We start from the raw sequence: 24,092 nt of genomic DNA, 5'->3' as shown, positions 1-24,092 counted from the left end.
TTGTAAGCACTCTGACACTCAAGTTAGTGAGAATTCAAAATGGTAGTTTCTTTAAGGTTAAAAAAAATATACATCGACTGGTGATAAGGTGAACTTATATGGGGAAGGGGCGAAGAACCCAATCCCTATGTAATTGCCAACCGCTATTGAAGGATGAGGAGCATAGAATCTTGTAGCCGCTGAGTCCTGTTGCAGGGATCTCGGACGTTATTGAATGAATGAGAATGTTGTTGAGTTAGTGTGAGTCGAGGTTGGGTCTAGAGATTGGCCTGGTGCTGGGTTATGGACCTTATGTCTAGTTGGGCTTCTTGTGGTTAGTACGGTCCAGTATATATTTTTTAATAATATATTAATATTGAATAGTTCTAATTTATTGAATAATTAAATTTATTGAATAAAATGTCATTAAAAATTTATTCTTAAAATTTTAAATAGAATGCATTTTTAATTTTTTATTTTGAGATTTTTTTTTTCAGAATGACAAACACAACGTGTATTTAGTTTTTTAAAAATAAATTATCAAAATAAAAAATTAAAAATAAATTTAAAACTCTAAATTAAAAATTAAAATACAAAAAGAACGGGTCTAAATGTTTGTGGCACAAGCATATATTGACCTACAAATACATTATTGAAATAAACACACATATACTACAAATTGACATTTATTTTAATCACCATATATAATGTATATTAGAATGAAGATTCATATTATAAGCGTTAATTTGGTAGTCAAACAAACCCTCAAACCACGTGTTCATGTATGGTGAAAGTGTATTTGTCCACACATGGTTTTTAAATAACACGTATTTATTATAATTTATTATTAGATTTAAATACTTTTTATTAATTTGTTTTATTATAGTGATAAATGTATTTATTTTAACACTAAAAATAAAAACAGTTAAATTTAAAATTAAAATATAATAATTTTTTTTATCTAAAATATCTATTTATACTGTTATATAAACAAAAACCAGATTTTGATGTTATAAAGTCTATCAATAAAGTATTTTTTTAAATATATTTTATTATTTTCTTAAAAAATAAAAATAAACTATATTAACAAGATTTAAACTCAATCTTTAAACAATAATTAATTTTTTAAATAATTTTATTTCCGTATCAAATCTCCTTTTATTAAAAATTTTACTTAAAAAAATTAAGAAGTAAACTGTCATTGGCAAGTGCCATTATTATAGAATAATAATATTTCTAATTCGTGGTCTTTGAAGCAATTAGTTAAGAGTCAAATTATAATAATAATATTTAAAAAATAAAAACACTCGGACAAATGCTGTCGAAAGTTGAAACCACAGCCCCTAAAATGGAATCGTCGGTTGGTTGGCATCGCCGACTCTGAGAGAAAAGCGGGCAAGGGGTGAGAACCTGGAACGTTCCTTCTCGTCTCTTGCCCTTCCGGAAGATCCCCGCTGGCCGAAAAAGATGACCGCCCGATACTTGTGGCGCGCCACAAAGAAGCTAGCCCTGGCAGCCACAGCCGCCTCGGCCGGAGTGGGGGCGGCGGCTATTGTTACCTCCGATGACCCCGCGACCGCCCTTAGGCTCTGCACCACCGTACCCGTCCGCCTCAGCCGACTCTCCCTCACTGCCGCCGCCATTACTTTCGGTACTGTTACCCACAAACCTTCATGCCTCTATTTTGGGAAATTTATTTGGATCGAAATTCGTGTTATGGTTAGGGTTCTGCGAACTTTCTCATCAACTTGGTTTGTTCATTCCATTGGTAATTGAAGCTATTACAATTCCTAAACAATTCTGATTGATACCCTAACTTTAGATTTTGGAGAGGATCGTGTATGTGTATTTTAAGGAACTGATTGATATATATATCTATATATCTATAGAGGTTTAAGAATCTATTTTATGCATGTTCCCGTAGCTTTGTTGAATTTATCTCCTTTAAAAACTTAAGTTGTTAGATAAAAGGTTAACTTTATCTTTTATATTATTATTTTTACTCTCTATATGTGGCCTCATATATGGTCAGGTTTCATTATATGATTAGTTCAAACTAGTGCTACAATTTGAACATGTGTTAGTGTGAGGTTTAAACTTAGGATTTTTGCTTGCTCTGATACCATGTTAGATTGTTAACCATTATCTTATCTAAAAACTTAAATTGTTAGATATAGAGTTAACTTTTATCTTTTATATTATTATTTTTATTTTCAACAATATAAGGATAATTGGGGTGTGAATTTGGTACACGTACTTATTGTTATCTTCTCATAGATAAAGTACCCTAAAATAAAAATAGAAGCAAAATGTGAAGTTTGGGTGTATCATGTATCTGATAGTTTTCTTTTGTCAAGGTAAGAAGAAGCATAGTATGGGGTGCTCAAATTTTCTTTTTATTAGGTGATGCTATATCTTGTAATCGGTTGAATATTAAAAGTGGTGTCTCCAAATGTGCTTCACTAAAACAAGTTAGACTAGATGACCTCGGGTTGTAACTTTGGTTGGTGGACTATAGCAGAGCAATCCTTTCCTTCTTTATTCTCAAGAAAGGGTCTTCATCTTGTCATTGAGCAATCGCATCCATCAAAGTTGGTCGAGCTATCAATTGTGTTATGCTATTGGTCCTTGACATTGAGCATCCAATGTTAATCTGCTGAAATCATCTAGCATCTGCCACTCACTAATCGTCAAACTTGCTAATGTTCTCACAAGGGATCTGCTTAGGTGATTAATCACTACATTGGCCTTCCCTAAATGATAGAGATAGAGAAGTAAGTCATAATCTTCGAGAAATTCTATCCATCTCTTTTTTCTCATGTTTGGCTATTTTTGAGAGAACAAATCTATCAAATATGAGATTGGTATAAAGCTCAAACTACTCCCCATATAAATAATGGCTAACTCCAAGTCATGAGTAGGATAGTTCTATTCATGCATCTTCAATTGCCTAGATCCATAGGCCACTCCTTGACCGTGCTACATTAGGACACATCCAAGTCCTGTTTTGCAATGCATCACTATATATTACAAGTCCTAATCCTTCAGGTACGATTATAATAGGTGCAATGTGTTAGCTCCTTGAGGATTTGACTAGAAGGATCAAGAGAGAAAGAGGAAGAAATGAGAGAGAATTTAGGGAGAGAAGAAGATAGAAACGAGGGAGGAAGAGAGAAAAGAGAGAATTCAGAATTTTTGTGTATTTTCATATATCCTCTGTGGGAAGGGATCAATTGTATTTATAGCTGATCCTAACCTCCCCCATGTGTGGGTAACTGCTTACATGTGCTGGGAATGTACAAGCTGCCAATGCAGCAACAAACTTAGTACAACCCCTTACAACATACTTTGCTAATATACTACTCTCCCTCTCTATTACATTCTAATTACAATATTTTCCCCCCTACTTTGTTGGTACATGACAATTACCCCTCCTTTCAAAATTTTCTTGTCCTCAAGAAATATTGAGGAGGCTTGTCACTCGAGGAAACTGCTTGAGGATATCTGGAAGATACTCGCAAGTATTATTATCTAGATGGAGGTTAGACCACTGGATGAGAACTTGAGTGATGGGAGCTCCTTGGCTGTAGATTACCCTTCTATCCGCTATAACTGTAGGTTCCTTTATACTGTCACTAGTTTTGGGAAAAGTAGGCAGGGTTGAGTTCATTGGTTGTGCTTCCACTAACTTTTTGAGAAGTGAGACATAAAACACTAGGTGGATGTTGGAGCCCTTCGGTAGTTGCAACCAGTAGGCCACATTTTGCACCTTTGCTGTAATGGGAAATGGCCCATAGAATCTTGGGTTTAACTTTGAGCTGGGGTTCTAGAGTTAGGCCTTTAGGTGACCTAGTTTGAGCTTTAAATACACTACCTCGCCCACTTGAAATTTTCTTTCACTCCTTCTTTTGTCTGTAAACTGTTTTATACGATTCTTGGAGTTAGCCAATTCAGTCTTAAGTACTTGCAAGGCTTACTGCCTTTGCTGTAGGTAAGCATCTAGGGCTGCAACTATAGAGGAGTTTCCCAAGGCTGGTAGTAATAGTGGCTTGTAACCATAAATAGCTTCAAAGGGAGACCTTTTTTTGGAGCTGTGCTGGTTGGTGTTGTACCACCTCTGAGCCATGGAAAGCCATTTGTGCCAAGTCTTAGGCTGTAGGAAATAGCAACACCTCAAGTACATCTCCACACATTGATTGACTCTTTTTGTCTGGCCATCTGATTCAGGGTGGTAGGCAGTGGACATATTGAGCTTAACCCCCAATAATTGTGTCAACTCTTTCCACAATAGGCTGGTGAAAATTTTATCCCGGTCAGATACTATAGCTCTAGGGGTCCCATGGAATTTTACTACCTAATCCAAGAATACTTTTAACTATTTCTTGAGTAGTGTAGGGATGGGTCAACCCAATGAAATGGCCATATTTGGTGAATCTGTTCACCACTCAGTGTTCGAAAATGCCGCCTAAGCGCTGGGCGGCCATTGGCTGTGGTGATTTAGGGCTGCTTGGCAGCCCTATGCGCTAGGCCCGACTAATCGGGCTGCGGCGGCGCCTAGTCGGACCAGGCAGCGCCTAACCGCTTGGGTCGTGCGCGGCCTGGGCCACCTAGGTCGTGCGCGTCTTGGGCCGACCTTATTTCCCCCTCCCTTTCTCTATTTCCCCTTTCCCTTTCTTTCTCTGGTCGTTCATCGCGACTCCTCTCTCTCTCGCCTTCGATCTCCTCTTGGTCATTCGCCGCCGCCATCGATCTCTTCTCTTCGTCTTGCTCTCTCGTTGCCGCCGACCTCACCTGTTGGTCGTTCTCTCTCATCGCCACCAATCTCATCTGTTGGCTGTCATCTCTCGTCGCCGATCTTGTCTTGCTGCAGTAAGTATCCATCTTCCTCCGCCAATGCAAGCTTGCGTTGCTGCTTGTTGCAACAGCAAGCAGCAATGCAAAGCTGCTCGCTGCAGCAACTGTTGATTTCATTAGATGTATTTTTAATTAAATTTCAATGTCAATTATTCAATAATTAGGGAAAAAAAAGAAAACAGGAAGTGAAATGAATGATTCGGATAGGACTGGAAGTACGGGAGCATCGTCTGAGGCCTCCTCAATTCTTGAAAGGAAGTCAAATGATGTCGGATGAGAGTATGGAATGTTAATTGATCCGAAGAATATGGATAAAATTAAATGTAAGTTGTGTGGTAAAATTATGTCTGGAGGTGTTTACAGAGTAAAAGAACACATTGGCCACATTTTTGGAAATGTTTCTGCATGTCCAAAATCTTCTCCGACTGATTAAGTCAAATGTAAGAATGCTATTGCCGAGGCAAAGAATAAGAGGAAAAATAAGGAGGAGGAGGAAGATTTGATGAGATCAACTGTTAATATCTCTGAAAGGGTGGAAAGGGATGATGATGATGAATTGCAAGAGTTAGGTAGCAGAAAAACGTCCCGTACTCTTGGCCCTATGGATAAGTTTGCTAGCTCCATCAACCCTGAAACTTGTTTGAGTGCGAGAATGACCCAAAGGCAACAAACTATTAGTGAAACACTATTTAAAGAGAGAACACAGTCTATTTGTGAATATTGTGCTAGATGAGTGTATGAAGCTGATATACCTTTCAATGCTATTGACCATGATAGCTTCAAATTGTTTGTTGAGGCGGTTGGTCAATTTGGGTCGGGCTTCAAACCTCCCAGTCAATACCAATTGAAGAAACCGCTATTAAAGGGGGAAGTTGACAGAACAAAAGAGTTATTGAAGAAGCATGAAGAAGAGTGGGCACGAAATGGGTGCTCTATTATGACAGATGCTTGGACAGATAGAAAAAGGAGGAGCATCATGAACCTATGTGTTAATTCTAATGCAGGTACTGCTTTCCTTTCTTCCAAAGAGTCTTCAGATGAAGCACATACAAGTGAACTCATCTTTGAGTATGTGGATAAGTGCATTGAGCAAGTTGGGCCACAAAATGTCATCCAAGTAGTAACCGACAATGCTGCCAACAATATGGGAGCGACAAAATTATTGAAGGTGAAGAGGCCAAATATCTTTTGGACCTCATGTGCTACTCACACAATCAATTTGATGCTTGAAAGTATTGGAAAACTGCCAAAGTATAAGAAAGTGATTGATCAGGCCAAGAGTTTCACAATCTTCATTTATACACACCATAAGACCTTGTCCTTAATGAGGTCATTTACAAAGAAGAGGGATATAGTGAGACCAGGAGTCACTAGATTCGTTTTTGCTTTCTTGACTTTTCAGAGTTTGATGGAGAAAAAGGCCCAACTGAGGGCAATGTTTACCAGCTCTGAATGAGAGGAGTGCAAATGGTCGAAGATTGTTAAAGGGAAAGCAGCCTATGCTACTGTGATGAGCATTGCCTTTTGGAATGGTGTGACTATATGCCTTAAGGTTTTTGCACCTTTGGTGAAGGTGCTTTGAATTGTTGATGCGGATAGAAAGCCTTCTATGGGCTTTTTATGTGGAGAGATTAAGCAAGCAAAGGAAGATATTAAGGAGGCCTTAAATAATCTTGAAAAGAACTATAAGCCTATTATGGAGATTATTGAAGCAAGGGTGAAAGATAGGCTAGATAATCCACTACATTTTGTAGCTTATCTTTTGAATCCCTACTACTTTTTCAAGGATATGGATATACAACTTGATAATGAAGTGATGGATGGGCTTTTTAACTGTGTGGAGATGTTTTATGATGGTGAATTGCAAGGCCATGTTATAAATGTTGAGTTGCCAAAGTATACTCGTAAAGATGGAGCTTTTGGAAAATCGTGGGCAACTCAAGGGTGTGCGAAAAATGATGACAATTATAATCCAGGTATAAAATTTCTTTAATCCTTTCTATTGTGTATTAGTGTATAAATTAAATTTGTTTACTTTATACTTGTTTGACCTATGTAGTTACATGGTGGATGACTTATGGAAATCAAACTCCAAACTTGCAACGAATGGCGAGAAAGATTATCTCGTTAACCACTAGTTCATCCGGTTGTGAAAGAAATTGGAGCACTTTTAAAGGGGTTAGTGTATATATGAATTATATTTATTTACTATCAATTAGTTATCCTTATTCAGTTATCATTTATATTGATATTGCTTTTATTTTATTTATGTAGATACATACGAAGAAAAGAAATAAACTAGACGTGAATCGATTGAACAATCTAGTCTATGTTCAATTTAATGCAAAATTGATGAACAAGCACAAAAGGGAGAAGGAAAGGAATGTTGATGTTTCTTGCTAGTGATGCTAGTAATGCACAAGGATGGATCGTTGATGGAGAAGATGATGAAGAAGTTGAGCCTGGTACGGGGCTCACTTGGGAAGTAGTTGGTGAAACATCAGGAGTAGACGAGATGCTTCAAGGTCGAAGAAGTTCTAGGATGAGAGAGCTTCATGAAGATGATTTTCAATCAGAAAAAGAAGATGAGCAAAAAATCAATGAATTTGATTTTGAGTCCGATGAAGATCGTGTATTGGAAGAATATGGAGAGGAAGAAGACCAATTAGATAGTTAGACTTAGATTCTTCGGATATGATTTATGTTGTATTATTGCTGCTTCTACCTTCTTGAACTTATAACTAATATAATAGTTTAGTTTCTGAGTCTTAATTCCATTATTTCACTTGTCTTTTCAACTTTGATTTACCTGAAAATAATATCAAATTACATCAAAAGGTTTTCAGAAAAAAAAAACATCATTTTTCCTAGTCGCCGCCTAGGCCTAGGTGTTAGGCCCTAGCTTGGCGCCCGACTAGCGCCTAGCGTGTTTTTGAACACTGCCACCACTACCATAATGCAATCTTGCCCTTCTGATTTATGGAGTCCCTCAATGAAGTCCATCGAGATACTCTCCTAAGGCCCTTCTAGAATATCCAAAGGTTGCAATAGCCCTGGAGTAGGTACCTTCTCTGACTTGAACCTCCCACAAGTTTCACATCCCAACACAAATTCCATCACATACTTTTTTAGCCCTAGCCAATGGAAGAGCTGTATGACCTTGTGATAGGTGTTCACAATGCTTGAATGTCCTCCTATGGGAGAATCATGTAGTGCTTCTACTATTTCCCTCCTTAGTTCTTCATCATCCTTTATCACCAGCTTCCCTTGATACCTGATTAAGCCATTGGTCAAGGTACACTCGGGCCTTGCTGTTGGATCCACTACTAACTGCTGAAGAAGCTCTTTGGTTTTTCCATCTGCTTCATAACTAGAAACCACTTCTTGGCACCAATAATCACTATTGTGATTGCAACAGAGCTTCCCTTCTCATAACACCTAGACAATGCATCAGTTGCTAGGTTTTCCTTTCCTTTCCTATACTGGATTACATAATCCAATCCCATCAACTTAGTCATTCCCTTTTGTTGCAATTGTGTATGCAACTTTTGCTATAGCAAAAATTTCACACTCATGGTTTGTTTTAATCACAAACTTACCTCCTTTTAGGTAATGTCTCCATTTGTCTACAACCATCAGTACTGCTAGAAGTTTCTTTTCGTAGATGTTCAATCCAAGATGTCTAGGAGCTAGTGCCTGGCTAAGAAAAGCCAATGGCCAGCTCTCCTGCACCAATACAACCCCAATTCCATTAGCACTAGCATATATTTCAAGAATGAATGGCTTATTGAAGTCTGGCAGCCCTAGGGTTGGCACCTAACTCTGATGGAATCCCAAAATCGATTCACTGAAAACTGAATGCAAATAGTCCGATTACAAGAAGAACTGGGCGTTCGAGAGGCCCTTCACTCTTCCAAAACTCAATACAAGAAGTTGATATCCCCCCTCTTTCATTCCCCCCCCCCCCCCCCTACATATTCTTCCCTCGCTCCTTCCCAACTAAATTCTGTTACACGCGCTTGTTGGGTTGTTACACAACCCAGCAATTTCCCTTCCCTGCCCTTACGCAACATGGCTGGCTGTTATGCCAGCCATCCAATTTACCCCCTTGCCCCTACCCCTGCCCCTTGGACCTTCTTTGGTAAGTCAAGAAAATCGGGGGCCTATCATTACTTCCCCCCCCAAACTTTCACCTTGTCCTCAAGGTGGAAAAAAAGGAAATTGCTGTTGGATTAAGTGGTAAGGTTCCCAAGTAGCTTCCAATGGGGGTAGCCCTTTCCATTGTATGAGCACCTCGAACTCTTGTAAGTTCTTTCCGGATCTTGATCGCACTCCCAGCACTGCCTCCGGTTCCACCAGCATCTCAAGGTCTTCAGTAAGCTGTTGAGGAAGCTCCACATTAGCTTCCAATGCCCCTCTTGCCTCCCGTAGATGTGATACATGAAATACCGGATAAATTGGACAAGGAGATGGAAGTTTCAGCTTATAAGCTACTGGACCTACTTCCTTCTCAATTTGAAATGGACCATAATAGCGGGCAGCCAGCTTTTCATTTGCACGGGCAGCCAACGATTTTTGTCGATAGGGCCTTAACTTCAAATAAACCCAACCCCCCTCCTTGTACTTTACCTCCCTTCTTTTCAGATCTGCTCTCTTCTTCATCACAGCTTGTGCTCTCATCAGTTGGGTCTTCAATTCCTCAAGAATTAAGTCTCTCTCAACCAGCTGTTGTTCCACCATTGAAACAGGGGTGGTTCCCTTCTCAAACCTCAATAAGTGTGGTGGTTCTCGCCCATGCACTGCTTGAAATGGAGTCATCTTGGCAACAGTGTAGTAGGAGGTGTTATACCATAATTCAGCCCAAGGTAGCCATATGTACCAAGCTTTCAGTTTTGAGGAAGCAAAACAACGAAGGTAGGTTTCTAAGGTTCGGTTAAGTACCTCAGTTTGCCCATCCGTTTGAGGGTGATAGGCTGTGCTTCTGTTGAGTTTGGTACCTTGTAGTCGAAACATCTCCTCCCAAAATTTGCTCATGAAAATTTTGTCTCTATCCGATACTATGGACCTTGGAATTCCATGAAGTCTCATCACTTCTTTAATAAAAATTCCAGCCACCTCCCTAACTGTAAACGGGTGCTTAAGCCCAATGAAATGCCCGTACTTACTAAGTCTGTCCACCACCACCAAAATGGAATCCATCTTGCCCGACTTCGGCAACCCTTCAATGAAGTCCATAGCAATGTCGTCCCAAATTTGGGTTGGGATTGGGAGAGGCTGCAAGAGTCCCCTGAGGGCTAAAGCCATATACTTATTTTGTTGGCAAACCGAGCAATCCCTTACGTATTTGTGTATTTCCTTCTTCATTCCCCGCCAACAAACATTTGCTGCTACCCTCTTGTAGGTTTTTAGGAATCCAGAGTGTCCCCCTATGCTGCCATCATGCCCCTCATGAAGTAACAATGGAATGAGGGTGGAGCCTTTGGGTAAGTACAACTTGCCCTTGTAAAGGAGAAAACTGTCTACTAGCTGGAAGTTAGGGTGTGAATTAGAATCAACCTGAAGCTCCCGAATAAGTTTTTGCTGTCTTACATCAGCCTTCAATTCATTGGCTAACTTATCCATTTGGACCACTTTAGGCACTGTTAAGGCCATTAGTTGTGCTGGCTGGCAGATCCTAGATAACCTATTAGCAGCCTTGTTTTCCAATCCGGGCCGATATTGTATCTCAAATTGAAACCCCAACAATTTCACCATCCACTTCAAGTATTCCGAACTCACTACCCGCTGTTCCATTAAGTATTTGAGACTCCTTTGATCTGTTCGTACTACAAACTTCCGCCCTAACAAGTAATGCCTCCATTTTTGGACAGCAAACACTATGGCCATTAATTCCCTCTTGTAAACAGATTTTTTTCTCCCCAACTGATTGAAAGCATGACTGAAATAAGCAATAGGCCTTTGCTCTTGCATTAATACAACCCCCATACCGTGTCTCGATGCATCAGCCTCAATAACGAAGGGCTTCCCAAAGTCCGGTAAGGCTAAGACGGGTAGGGATACCATTTAGCCTTAAGTTGTTGGAAGACCTGCTCGGCTGCCTCATCCCAAAAGAAGTTATTCTTCCTCAACCTATCCGTTAGTGGCCTTGCTATCCTGCCATAATCCCGCACAAATCGTCTATAATACCCCGTAAGGCCAAGGAACCCCCTCAATTCCTTAACCGATGTAGGAGTAGGCCACTCTAGCATGGCTTGTATCTTACTTTGATCAGCTGAAACCCTGAGATGAGATATAATGTGGCCTAAATATTCGATTTCCAACTGTCCAAAAATGCATTTCTTCCTATTGGCAAAGAGTTGGTTGTTCGCTAGTACCTTTAAGACACAACGTAGATGATGGGCGTACTGTTCGAAATCCCTGCTATACACCAATATGTCATCAAAGAACACCAACACAAAACGTCGTAAATAATCTCTAAAAATATCATTCATCAAAGATTGGAAGGTGGCTGGCGCATTTGTCAGCCCGAATGGCATTACTAGGAACTCATAATGCCCGTCATGAGTCCGAAAAGCTGTCTTGGGAACATCTTCCGACTTAACTCTAATATGATGGTAACCAGATTTTAAATCGAGCTTGGAGAAGACCCTGGCACCATGCAACTCATCAAGTAACTCCTCTATCACAGGTATAGGAAATTTATCCGGTATAGTGATCTTGTTCAAGGCCCTATAGTCCACACAAAAATGCCACCCTCCATCCTTCTTTTTAACCAACAAAACCGGACTCGAGAATGGGCTGGAACTAGGCTGTATAATTCCAGCCGCTAGCATCTCTCCCACCAGCTGCTCAATTTCATTTTTTTGCAAATAGGAGTATCGGTAGGGCCTTACATTCACTGGTGTGGTACCTGGAACCAGGTTAATGATGTGATCCTTCCTCCTGCAAGGTGGCAGCCCCTCCGGTGTCGAAAAAACCTTCTCAAACTCAGCCAACACCCCCCCCCCCCCCCCCCTAGCACTTCTGGAACTGCCTCTTGAGCTTCTTTGATCCTTGCTGCCATGGTTCCCAGCTCTAACAGCATTCCTTCCCCATTTTCCCTAAAGGCCTTCGCCATTGCCTTCAAGGATACCAAGGTCTTACTCAAGCTAGGGTCCCCTCGTAAGGTGACTGTCATGCCTCCTACCTGAAATTTCATTGTGAGAGCCTTCCAATCCACATTCATTTTACCAACAGCCGCTAGTCACTTCATCCCTAAAATCACATCCGAACTTCTCAAGTCCAGAGGTAAGAAATCCTCTATGAGTTGCAGATTTTGGAGATTAAGCTTCACTCCCTTGCAAATTCCAGCCCCTTGCACTGCTATTCCAGTCCCCATAATTACTCCATAACCAGCTGTCTCCTCCCTTGGTAATGCCAATTGCCTCACCAGCTCGCTTGCTATAAAGTTATGAGTTGCCCCACCATCTATGAGCACCACCACCAGCTGCCCCTTGATGTCTCCCTTGAGCTTCATAGTTTGTGGTGTAGTCAAGCCCACCACCGAATTCATGGAGAGCTCAATTACCTCCCCAACCTATCCCGGCTCTCCTACTAACTCTTCCAACCTTTCGTCCCCTTCCACCTCTTCTACCTCTTCATCATATATCATCATTACTTGCAGCTCTTTATTTTTGCACTTGTGGCCTATAGTATACTTCTCATCACATCGAAAACATAGGCCCTTATCTCTTTTTGCCTTCCACTTCGCCTCACTAAGCCGCTTGAAGGGTGGATTACCCCCTCGCCCATAGGTTTGTGGCCGATTTGGGTTAGGAGGATGGATTGTTGTCAGTTTTTGGGGCTGTTGTGAGGGTGGTAGAATTCCTCCTCTCTGAAAAATTGAGATTGGGTTTGGCCCAGCCGATCCCTTGTTTGAACCTGCTCCAACCGCCCCTCCCCGAACCACTTGATTACGCTCCTCTATTCGTTGGGCTAAGTCCATCATTTGCCCCAAACCCCTTGGCCTCAACACCCTCAACTCAGCCTTGATTTCAGGTTTTAACCCATTTATGAAATGCCCCTCTAGCATGGCTTCCGGCAAGTTTTCAAGGGGGGATGCCAATGTCTCGAAGCATTGGCGGTACTCCATAACAGTTCCCTTCTGCCAGAGGGCTATAAACCTTTGCTCAACAGAGCCTTCTTGGGTGGGTCGAAAGCGACTTCTCAACAGTAACTTGAAGTCCTCCCAGCCTCTAACCCGTCGCCGCTTTTCCTCCCATTGGAACCACGACAGAGCAGCTCCCTCCAAACACAAAGCCACTGCATCTACCTTCTCCTCATCAGTCATCCCCGTCACCGCAAAATATCGTTCGGCTCTGAATATCCAGCCGTCCGGATTGTCGCCTTCGAAGAGAGGCATCTCCAAACGTCGCCCTCTGATTTCCGGCCGCCAACTCCCATCGCCACCACCTGTCTCGGCGCGCTGTATTCCCACATCCGGGGTCGCCTCGGAATCTTGAAAGAATTCCGTAGGCTGGCTTCCCATCTTCTCTTTGCTTTTCCGCTCCCGTTCTTGCTCTTCCCACTTCGTTCTCATCCATGCAAACTGCTCCAACAGGTTCGCGACATTCTTCTCCACCGTTTGCATCTCACCCCTCATGGCCTCCACTCCCAGTTGCATGCCTTCCATCCGCCCTTCTATTTCTCCTACTCGGTCAGTCAAGTTCACCATCAAGATCGGTGATGCTCTGATACCAAAATGATGGAATCCCAAAATCGATTCACTGAAAACTGAATGCAAATAGTCCGATTACAAGAAGAACTGGGCGTTCGAGAGGCCCTTCACTCTCCCAAAACTCAATACAAGAAGTTGATATCCCCCCTCTTTCATTCCCCCCCCGTACATATTCTTCCCCCGCTCCTTCCCAACTGAATTCTGTTACCCGCGCTTGCTGGGTTGTTACACAGCCCAGCAATTTCCCTTCCCTGCCCTCACGCAACATGGCTGGCTGTTATGCCAGCCATCCAATTTACCCCCTTGCCCCTACCCCCTGCCCCTTGGACCTTCTTTGGTAAGTCAAGAAAACCGGGGGCCTATCAAACTCATAGCCTGCTTAAGCTTACAAAAGGCTTTCTTTGCCTTAGAATCCCAATGGAATCCATCATTCTTTAATAACTCGGTTAGGGGTTAGCTAATGATGCCATAATCTTTAACAAACCAGTGGTAGTAACCGGTTAATCTCAAGAAACCCCTAAGGCCCTTAATATTGTGAGGCCTAGGCCAAGTAACCATTGTTGCCTCCTTACTAGGGTTAGTACTTACCCTTGGATTGGATATAATGTGGCCCAAGTACTCCACATTTCCCTGTGCAAATGCACATTTTTGACTCCTTAACATACAATTTATTGAGCCTAAGAACCCCAAAGGTGGTTTTTAGGTGGTCAGGTGTTTGGCAAATGAAGGGATGTGGATTAGGATATCATTAAAAAACACTAGGATGAATTTACGCAAATAGGGCTAAAAAATCTAATTTATCAACGCCTAAAAGGTAGCTGAGACATTGGTGAGATCAAAGGGCATAACTATGAATTCATAGTGCCCTTGGTGGGTTTTGAAGCCTATTTTGGGAATGTCTTCAAGCCTCATCCGAATTTGATGATAGCCTGATCTAAGGTCTAGCTTAGTAAAAATGCATTAGCATGTTTAAGCTCATCAAGTAAGTCCTTTACATTAAGTATGAGAAACTTGTCTTTGATGGTTATGGCATTTAGTTGACGATAGTCAACACAAAACCTTCATGAACCATCTTTCTTTTTGACAAGTAATACGGGTGATGCTAAAGGGCTGTGGCTTGGTTAGATAATAGATTTTTGTAACATGTCTTTGATGATTCTTTTAATTTCAGTTTTCTGTCTAAGTGAGTATCGGTAGGATCTTACATTGACTAGCATTGTGTTGGGTTTAAGATTTATAGTGTGGTTATAGGGTTATAGGGTCTCTTGAGTGGCACAGAGTTAGGTTTAACAAAGAGGTGCCTAAACTCAATTAAAAGCATATTAAGAGAGTCAATTTCATGTACCTTCCTTGATCTTGGGAGTGGTTGGTTGCTCACAGTCATTGCTAATTCTCCTTCTTGCTCCAAGTTATCCCCTCTTGGTTCCATGGCATGAATGGAGAATAGCTGTGCCACTAGGGAGAACTTACTCTTGAACATCCTCTGTAACTTCTTTCTTGAAATCATCTTGCACACCCCTGATTCATGGCTACTCGTTAGGGTCCTTCTTCTTCCATCTTTCTCAAAAGTCACCTCCATCTTATTAAAATCGAAGCTAATTGGGCTTACCCCCTTCATCCAATCCACACCAACCACCACATCACAATCCCCTAACTTCAGTGATCTCAAGTCATCCATGAAATCCCCTCCATTCATCTCCCAACAGAACCCCATGCATCATGATGACTAACTTAGGACCTTGTTGCCATTAGCTATTGTTACTAATAGGGGGTGAGAGTTAGTGATCTCTCACCATAGCTTCATTCGAGAAGCTACCGGTACTCCCACTGTTAATGAGTATCATTAAGGGGAAATTGTTTGCTCTTCCTTCCACCTTAATAATCTTGTTGTTGGCCCACCCCTTTTAATGTATGCAAGGAGATCTCTCCTTTATCCTCCCCTTCAATCTCTAAAGGTTCCCCTCCTTCCTCTCCTTCTCCTTCCAATAATAGTAACTACCTTTTGCACCTGTGCCTTGGAAAAATACTTATCCCCACACCTATAACACAGCCCTGGCTTCACGTCTTTGTTCCATCAACTTTCCTCTGGTTGCAGGAATAGGGGTTGCAGAGCGTAATGCTAAGACACCCTTGCTACCATGCCCCATATCCATATCCCTTCCCAACACTCTGTTTCTTGGCTGCTAGCCACCTGGGATCACTCCTTTTGTTTGACCTTTCTGCTTCTTCATCAAGGCTTTGATGGTCAGTTCTTGTAGTCTTGCACTTTCAACTGCTTGCTTGACGGTTTGAGGTTGCATCATTTTCATCATTGGCCTCACTTCATCCCCTAGGCCATTAATAAAACTCGATGCAAAATACTCTTAAAATAAATGGGGGTTATGCACCATCTTTAGAGGCCTTAGCTCTTCGAACTTGAGCTGGTAGGCCTACACTGTCCCTTCTGTTGTGGGTAATTATCTTTTGAGTCAATGCATTATCCATCAAAGTTCTTGTATTGATACTCCTCAACAAAATGGCATTGTCGAATAGAAAAATTGACATATCCTTGAAGTTGCCCGGTCTCTCATATTTCCCACTCACATTCTAGCACATTTTTGAGGGGATGCTATTTTCACTGCCACCTACTTAATTAATCGGATGCCTTCTCGAGTCCTTAAGTTCCAAACTCCTATCCAATCTCTTCTCACTATCTACCTGAATTCTCAGTTTGTGTCCATTATTCCTCTTAAAGTATTTGGTTGTTCAGCCTTTGTTCATATTCATTCCTCTACTCATGGAAAATTTGATCCTAGAGCCCTCAAATGTATTTTTCTTGGATACTGTCATCATCAAAAAGGGTATAAGTGTTTTTCTCCTTCCACAAGAAAATACTATCATTCTATGGATGCTACTTTCTTTGAATCTCAGCCCTTTTATCCCAATCCCCCCATGAAATCCTCCCATTCATGGGGAGAGTGAATTCACCATGAGGGACTGTCAATCTTGGGATGTTGAGAATTGTCCATTATCATTGTTGTCTCCTAATTCCATTGTCATCGTTATCCCATCTCTAGTCCAATTAAGTGACACCCAATTTGAGTCTCATTTTTCTCCTAATCCCATTGATTCACCTAATCCCATCGATGTTGACTTACCAACAACTACAAAGCTTCATGTCTACTCCAGGTGAGGAACTGCCTAAGATCAGGGAGAACATTGATCACAGATCGATTCTAACCACCTATCCAATTTGGATTCAATGAATGAAGGTAATACTAATTCTGAAAATATTGCTAGTGAGACACTCGAGAATAATCTGGATTGGCCAATTGCACTAAGGAAGGGGGTAAAATCATGCACGAAACATCCGCTTTACAATTACATATCTTACAAGAGTCTTTTACCAAAGTTCCGAGCATTTGTTACTAGTTTGAATACAGTTTAGATTCCTACTAAGTACTAATATTCAGGAGGCTCTCCCTGATCCATTATGGAAAGTTGCGGTGTTGGATGAAATACGGGCATTGGAAAAGAATCAAACTTGGGAAGTCACCACCTTGCCTTCTTATAAAAAGCTCGCCTTGTTGCAAATGGATCTTTACTGCAAAGTATAAGGAAGATGGAAGTACTGATAGGTATAAAGCTTGCCTTTGCAAAGGGATTCTCCTAGTCTTATGGAGTTGATTACCAAGAAACATTTGCACCAGTGGCCAAATTCAATACCATACAAGTTCTCCTATCCCTAGTAGCAAGCTTAGACTGGCTGCTATTTCAACTTGATGTGAAGAATGCATTTTTGAATGGGGACTTAGAAGAAGAAGTGTATTTAAAGATTTCCTCAGGATTTGAGACACAGGCTACAAAGGATTAAGTGTGCAAGTTAAAAAGGTCACTATATGGCCTTAAGTAGTCACCAAGAGCCTAGTTTGATAGATTCACAAGAGTTGTAAAATTTCATGGATGCTCCCAATGTCAAGTCGCTTATACTCTATTCGTGAAAATATCATTTGAAGTTAAAATGTCAATTCTGATTGTATATGTTGATGATATTATTGTCATAGGAGACTTCACAGAAGAAATGAGTGGTTTAAAGAAAATTTTTGCCAAAGAGTTTGAGATCAAAGACTTAGGAAATCTCCAGTATTTCCTAGGAATGGAGGTGGCTAGATCTAGTTGTGGAATCATTGTGTCTTAGAGAAAGTATGTTTTGAATCTAATAAAGGAATGCGGGATGCTAGGGTGTAAACTTGTTGACACTCCAATGGAAGTCACCGCCAAACTTGGAAGGGAAGAGAAGAGTGCTCTAGTTGATAAGGATCGATACCAAAGGCTAGTAGGTAAACTTATATGTCTTTCTCATACCAGACCTGATATTGGTTTCTCAATTAGTGTTATTAGTTAATTCATGAGTGATCCACGGGAAGTTCACATGGAGGCAGTTTTCAAAATCTTAAGATACTCGAAGCTAACCCCTGGGAAATGTCTCTTCTTCAAAAAAGGTTCCAACCAAAAGATGGAAATCTATAGTGACACAGACTGGGCCAGTTTATTCATAGATTGGAGGTCTACATTCGGATATTGTACCTTTGTGTGGGGAAACCTTGTTACCTGGAGTAGGAAGAAACACTTGGTAGTCCCCAGGAATAGTGCCGAAGCATAATTTCGTGCCATGGCTCATGGGATTTGTGAAAGCATATGGATAAAAATGTTACTTGAAGAACTTGGACTGAGAATCAAAGGACCTTTGAAAATCTTATGTGGCGATCAATTTGCCATTAGTATTGCCAAAAACCCAGTTCATCATGACATGACTAAGCATGTGGAAATCGTTCGCCACTTCATTAAGGAGAAAATTGAAGGGAATGTTATCAAGCTAGTCTACACATCAACGAGTTCTCAAGTTGTAGATATCCTAACAAAAGCATTGCCATTAAAATGCTTCGAAGATCTAAGTTCCAAGCTTGAGGGGGAGTGTGGACATATCTTATTTTTCAGCATTTAATTCTTTGCAATATGTACAACTAGGAAGATTTACAACTAGGAAGATTTTTCAGTTATTTGATTTGATTTTATTAGTTTCCTTATTTGCTGATTGATTATTCTTTGGAGATTGATTGATGATTCTTACGAGTCCAATCCGATAGGGATTTGATTGGATTCTTCTTGTATATATATACCCTTTTTGTACAATGAATAGATAAGAAATTCTTCCAGTTTTACACATTCAATAGCATATCCATCATCCTTAGGGGCTTAATCAAGCTATCTAAGTGAAGAACACTAGAAAAGGAGTGAAGATCTTAGCTCAAAAGTCCCCTCTTTCTACTTTTCTTCCTCCTAGCCAATATTCCTCTCTTTTTCTTCACTTTCTTTGGTTGATCTTCTTGCTTGTTCTTGTTCTTGATGATCCTTTCGAACACCTTCTTCACTTGTCTTCAAAATCTCCTGTCAAGACCCTAGTCCCTAACCGATGTTTCCTTAGAAGGTAGAATTGGAAATTGAGGGAGAAATAACAAGGATTGAGGGAGGAATGGACTGAAATTAGGGAGACTAACAGAAAGTAGGAGGGGGGGAAACAAAGAGAAATGGGGGAGAAATCTGGCAGAATTGAGGGGGAAATTAGAGAGAATAATAAGGGAAAATGAGAGAATTCAATAAATTCTTGACTGCCAATTAGAATAAATTCTTGATTGTCAATAAATTCTGTTAGGGTCGATTGTGAAACTGGCAATTTGAAAATCTGAAAAATTTATTGTCAGACAGGGCTTGGTAGCTATTGTCGTGTACCTAAGGGGGAATAATTGTAATAAAGAGAAAGGTTGGTAGGGTAATTGTAATTGCGGAGAATTTAGACATTTAAATGTGGAAGTGACAATCATTTCTGGCGCCGACTTTCCGCTAGGGCTAAGTATATAAGCTCGCCTTGTTTCATTAAGAGGATATCAAATATCATTTGAACAATTTCCTATTCCATTTCCCTCTCAATTCTCTCTCCCTCTCATTTCCTCTTCAAACTCTTCTCCCTATTTCTCTAATTTCTCTTCCCCTTACACAATTCCCACCAAGTTCTCTCTATAAAACGAGAGAACATCTTGCTGAATCCAAAGGATTCAACAATTGGTATCAGAGCAATGATCTTGGCCCTAGAATTCTGACGAGTTGTGACAATGGTGGGCGACACTCGTATGAAGCAGATGGAATTGTAGCTTCAGTAGGTGACAACCACTATGATGGACATGTAAACTAGAGTCGGATCTATGGAGGACTCGATTGGATTGGTGGTGGATAAAGGGATGGAGGAAGCCTCAGATCGATTGCGCATATCATCGGTATCAGAGCAACGATCTTGGCCCTAGAATTCTGACGAGTTGTGACAATGGCGGACGACACTTGTATGAAGTAGATGGAATTGCAACTTCAGTAGGTGACAACCACGATGATGGATATGCAAACTAGAGTCGGATCTACGGAGGACTCAATTGGATTGGTGGTGGATAGAAGGATGGAGGAAGCCTCAGAATGACTGCGCGGGGATATGCACAATTAGATCATAGATGAGATGAGAGAACAGAGTAATATGCTATGTGATCAGATGCAACAATTTATGCTCATGTTTTCGAGCCAAGTGTAGGTGAGGATGTCTCTAGATTTTCCCTCGTGAGAAAGATCAAATCTGATATTGCCGAGAGCAGGCACTAGTCAAAGGGTGGTAGGATCTTCGAAGGTGGAGATTGATCCAGTAGCAATGGGGGACAATGGAGTGGATAGGAGACCGGAGATCTAGGTAAATTCGACCCACCACAACTTTCCTGTTCCAAAATTGGAACTACTAGTATTCGATGAGGCTAAGCTGCAGTGGTGGATCTGACGATGTGAGAAGTTGTTTGGGATACATCAAGTGGCCTAGGAGTAGAAGATTAATCTGGCGGTGGCCTACTTGAATGGCATAGGGGACATATGGTATTAGGGATGGTCAAGAGTGAGAGAAGAATGTAGTTGGAGTGATTTCGTGAAGGGATTATGTGAGAGGTTCGGAGAAAGGAGAACTATGGATATAGTTGAGGAGTTTAACAAAATGAAACAGAGTGGATACAAGAGTATCAACTCCGGTTTAAGGAGTTAAAATCTCTGATGCTTAGTAGGAATTCCTACCTGATCGAAGATTATTTCGTGTCGAGTTTTATTAGTGGGCTGGGAGAGGAACTCAGATTCGCGATCAAGATGACAAGGCCAAGGACAATCCTGGAAGTGGTGGAGAGTGCTCTACTCTAGGAGTTAAATGTGGAAGCATTTATAAAGAAATAGAGGAATCAGGGCAGGGGGAACGACTTGGGTTTCTCACCGCCAGTGGGGAGGATGCAAGGAAGGGAGATGTATAGGGTTGGGGCAATGCTAAAGCCACCAGCGCTACCACCACCTACCAATAAGGAAGCAGAGGAAACGAACAGAGGAGACCCCCGGGGTTATGTTACAGGTGTGGGGATAAATATTTCCTCGGACACCAATGTAGGAGGCAATTGCTCCTGTTGGAAGGAGGAGAGATTGAGGAAGATGTAGGAGAAGGGGCCATGGTGGTAGGGGAGAAATGGGAGGAGAAAGACAATGGTACTATATCCCTCCATGCCATAAGAGGAGTGGCTAGTAACAAGAGTATCAAGGTTGAAGGGATGATGCAAGAAGGAATACTCACGGTCTTAATTGACAATGGGAGTACCCACAACTTCATTGACGAAGGGATAGCCAAAAAAATGAAGTGTGAGTTATCTAACACCCAACCTTTAGCAGTAACAGTGGCTAATGGAAGCAGGGTGTTAAGCAGATTGGCCTGCATGGGATTTTGTTGGACAATGCAAAGGGAAACGTTTGAAGCCGACCTCGGGTTACTAAAGCTGGGGGGGTGCCAAATAGTCTTGGGGGTGGACTGGATGAGACGGGTAAGTCCTATCAGCTTCGACTTTAATAAGATTTAAGTTACTTTGTAAAAGGAAGGCTGGAGAGTTACACTTCAGGGAAATGTGGAAACCGGGTCCTGCAAGCTGATCAAGGGAAAGAGGCTGCACAGACTGCTCAAGTGCAAGCTTTCCCAAGTGGCTCAATTATTCTCGATTGAAACCAGTTAGGAAACTAAGGAACAAGGGGAATAAGAGGGCCAATGACCACCAGCAAGCCAACCACAAACCTATGGTAGGTACATGAGATGGCCTCCCTTGATGCATTACTTATTGAGTTTAGGGATCTATTTGCAGAAGCTAAGGACCTACTGCCTCAAAGACCATTTGATCACTCTATTCCTTTACAACTAAATGCTGCACCAGTTAATATAAGATCCTATAGGTACCTACCAAAGCTCAAAATTGAAATTGAGAAATTATTAACTAAAATGCTGGACAATTCTATAATCCGTACCAACAAAAGCCCATTTGCATCCCCCGTTCTTTTAGTAAAAAAAAAGGATGAAACCTAGCGTTTTTGTGTTAACTATCGCCAGCTAAACCACATCACAATTAAAGATAAATTTCCTATTTCTATTATTGATTAAAGATAAATTTCCTATTTCTATTATTGAAGACCTCTTAGATGAACTAAACCATGCATCCGTATTCTCTAAACTTGACCTAAGAGCCAGCTATCATCAAATGTGGATGAACTCAATTGATATACCCAAAACTTCCTTTAGAACCCACCATGGGCATTATGAGTTTACAATAATGCCCTTTGGATTAACTAATGCACCAACAACATTTCAAGCCCTAATAAACCACATCTTTGAGCCTTATCTTCGAAAATTTGTTAGTATTTTTCGATGATATATTAATCTACAACCCAACTTTTTCCCAGCACCTAGAACACCTTAGAATTGCATTTAGTATCCTTAGACTCAATCGACTATGCATCAAAAATCCAAATGTGACTTTGCTTAGAAGTAAGAGGAGTATTTGGGGCATGTGATTTCTTGTGTTGAAGTTAGCATTGACCCCAAGAAGATTTCAACTATGGTAGCATGGCCTAAACCAGAGAATATCAAATCCTTAAGGGGATTCTTGTGGCTAACGGGCTATTATAGGTGTTTTGTAAAAAAACTATGGAGTAATAAGCAAGCCATTGACATAATTATTAAAAAAAGATAACTTCAGATGGAATTAAGAGGTAGAAATTGCATTTGGGCAATTGAAGCAAGCCATGTGCAAAGTGCCGGTGTTAGGGATCCCTGATTTTAGTAAGCCGTTCTTCTTGGAGACTGATGCACATGGAACTGAGGTAGGAGCTATGTTATCTAAAGAGGGCCGACCTTTGGCTTTCATGAGTCAAACTTTAGCCCCAAGACATCAAGGGCTTAGCACATATGATAAGGAGTTATTGGTTGTGCTGATGGTAGTGGAAAAATGGAGGCACTATCTAGAAGGGGGACAGTTTATAGTTAGGACGAACTATGAGAGTTTCAAGTTCCTTACACCACAAAAGTTACTAATTTGCAGAAGAAGGGTATGGCAAAGCTGTTGGGGCTGGATTTTGTGATTCAGTATAGAAGAGGAAAAGAAAATGTGGCTGCAGACGCCTTATCAAGGCGTTATGAGTTTTATCTCCTTATGAGTGATATGATAGCATGATGCGACCACAAATTTCTTGAGGTGACAAGAAATGACTTGAGAATGGTTATCTTGAAAGAGTTTGGTGTGAATGACATTAGCCATGGCTTGTAAGGTGAAGTCATATGTTGAAAAGTGACTTGAGGGAGGGAGGGTGGGGTTTGGTTGGATTGAGGCATGAGGTGAAGTCATATGTTGAAAAGTGACTTGAGGGAGGGGGTTTCTCTTAGCAAAGGTACAAAGTGTATAGTTTCCAAAATAAATGATTAGTGAAAAGTAAAATAGAGGCAAAGGACCATTTTGCTCTTTTATTCAGAGTAGTATAACAGGAGGCCCAACATTCTCATTTCCTCCATTTGTCTTTTGAAAGAGAGAGAAAGAGAAGGAGAGCCTTGGCCAAGTGGGAAGAAAGGAAAGAAGAAAAAGAGAAGGAAAGAAACAAAGGGAAAGAACAGAAGAGAAGGGGAAGGAAGAAGAAAGTCTCGGCATTTGCGGACATTCTTTGAAAAAGCTTTGTAAAGGTAAGGGTTCCTTTTGAATTGATACAAGAAGTTAATTTTTTGTGTTAAATGAGACCATGCCCATGTGTCACTTGCGTTTTTGGGAGTTTGGTTCATCGCTGTCCATTGATATCACTCACACTCCTCACCTGAACAATGGGAGTCTAGACAGGCGATGAATAGCAATGAAAGATTGGTTTGGCTCCTCTCTTAGACAAAGTTGTTTATTTCATGTTCAAGCATTCATTTATCACAATAACCATAGCATAAAAATGTTTTTAACCCTTTACTAGGCTTCGCCACTCGCCATTTGCATTCAACATTTAGTTGATTTAGCAAGCTCTTCAAAGGGCAAGGAAGAAATGGAAGTTTGAAGATGGATTTTCTTATTTTGGAGAAATTTGCAATTTTGGGTTGCAAATGAACAAGTTGATTGTTCTTTTGCAGGCATGCTGTACATGTTCAATTTTGTGA

At 41.0% G+C, this 24,092-nt stretch overlaps 1 protein-coding gene across 6 annotated transcripts in view; it reads left to right on the top strand.

Moving 5' to 3' along the window:
- The first annotated feature begins 1,305 nt into the window (after positions 1-1,305).
- The window catches only part of LOC127806115 (putative ABC1 protein At2g40090), a 45,026-nt gene continuing 22,239 nt past the window's right edge, over positions 1,306-24,092 (top strand). For 4 of the 6 annotated variants that reach the window (XM_052343155.1, XM_052343154.1, XM_052343157.1 and 1 more), the window contains exon 1: positions 1,306-1,630. In XM_052343155.1, coding sequence (XP_052199115.1) covers positions 1,447-1,630 — 184 coding nt within the window. In that variant the 5' untranslated portion in view covers positions 1,306-1,446. Of the gene's footprint in view, positions 1,631-4,997; positions 6,810-6,878; positions 7,012-24,092 lie in introns of those variants that run through there. The other 2 variants (XM_052343158.1, XM_052343159.1) reach the window with 2 other exon arrangements.

This window comes from Diospyros lotus, chromosome 7 (assembly GCF_014633365.1).
Source record: "Diospyros lotus cultivar Yz01 chromosome 7, ASM1463336v1, whole genome shotgun sequence".
NCBI classification, from domain to species: domain Eukaryota; kingdom Viridiplantae; phylum Streptophyta; class Magnoliopsida; order Ericales; family Ebenaceae; genus Diospyros; species Diospyros lotus.
The sequence above is the reverse complement of the archived record's forward strand: the minus strand, read 5'-3'. Positions and strand labels throughout refer to the sequence as shown.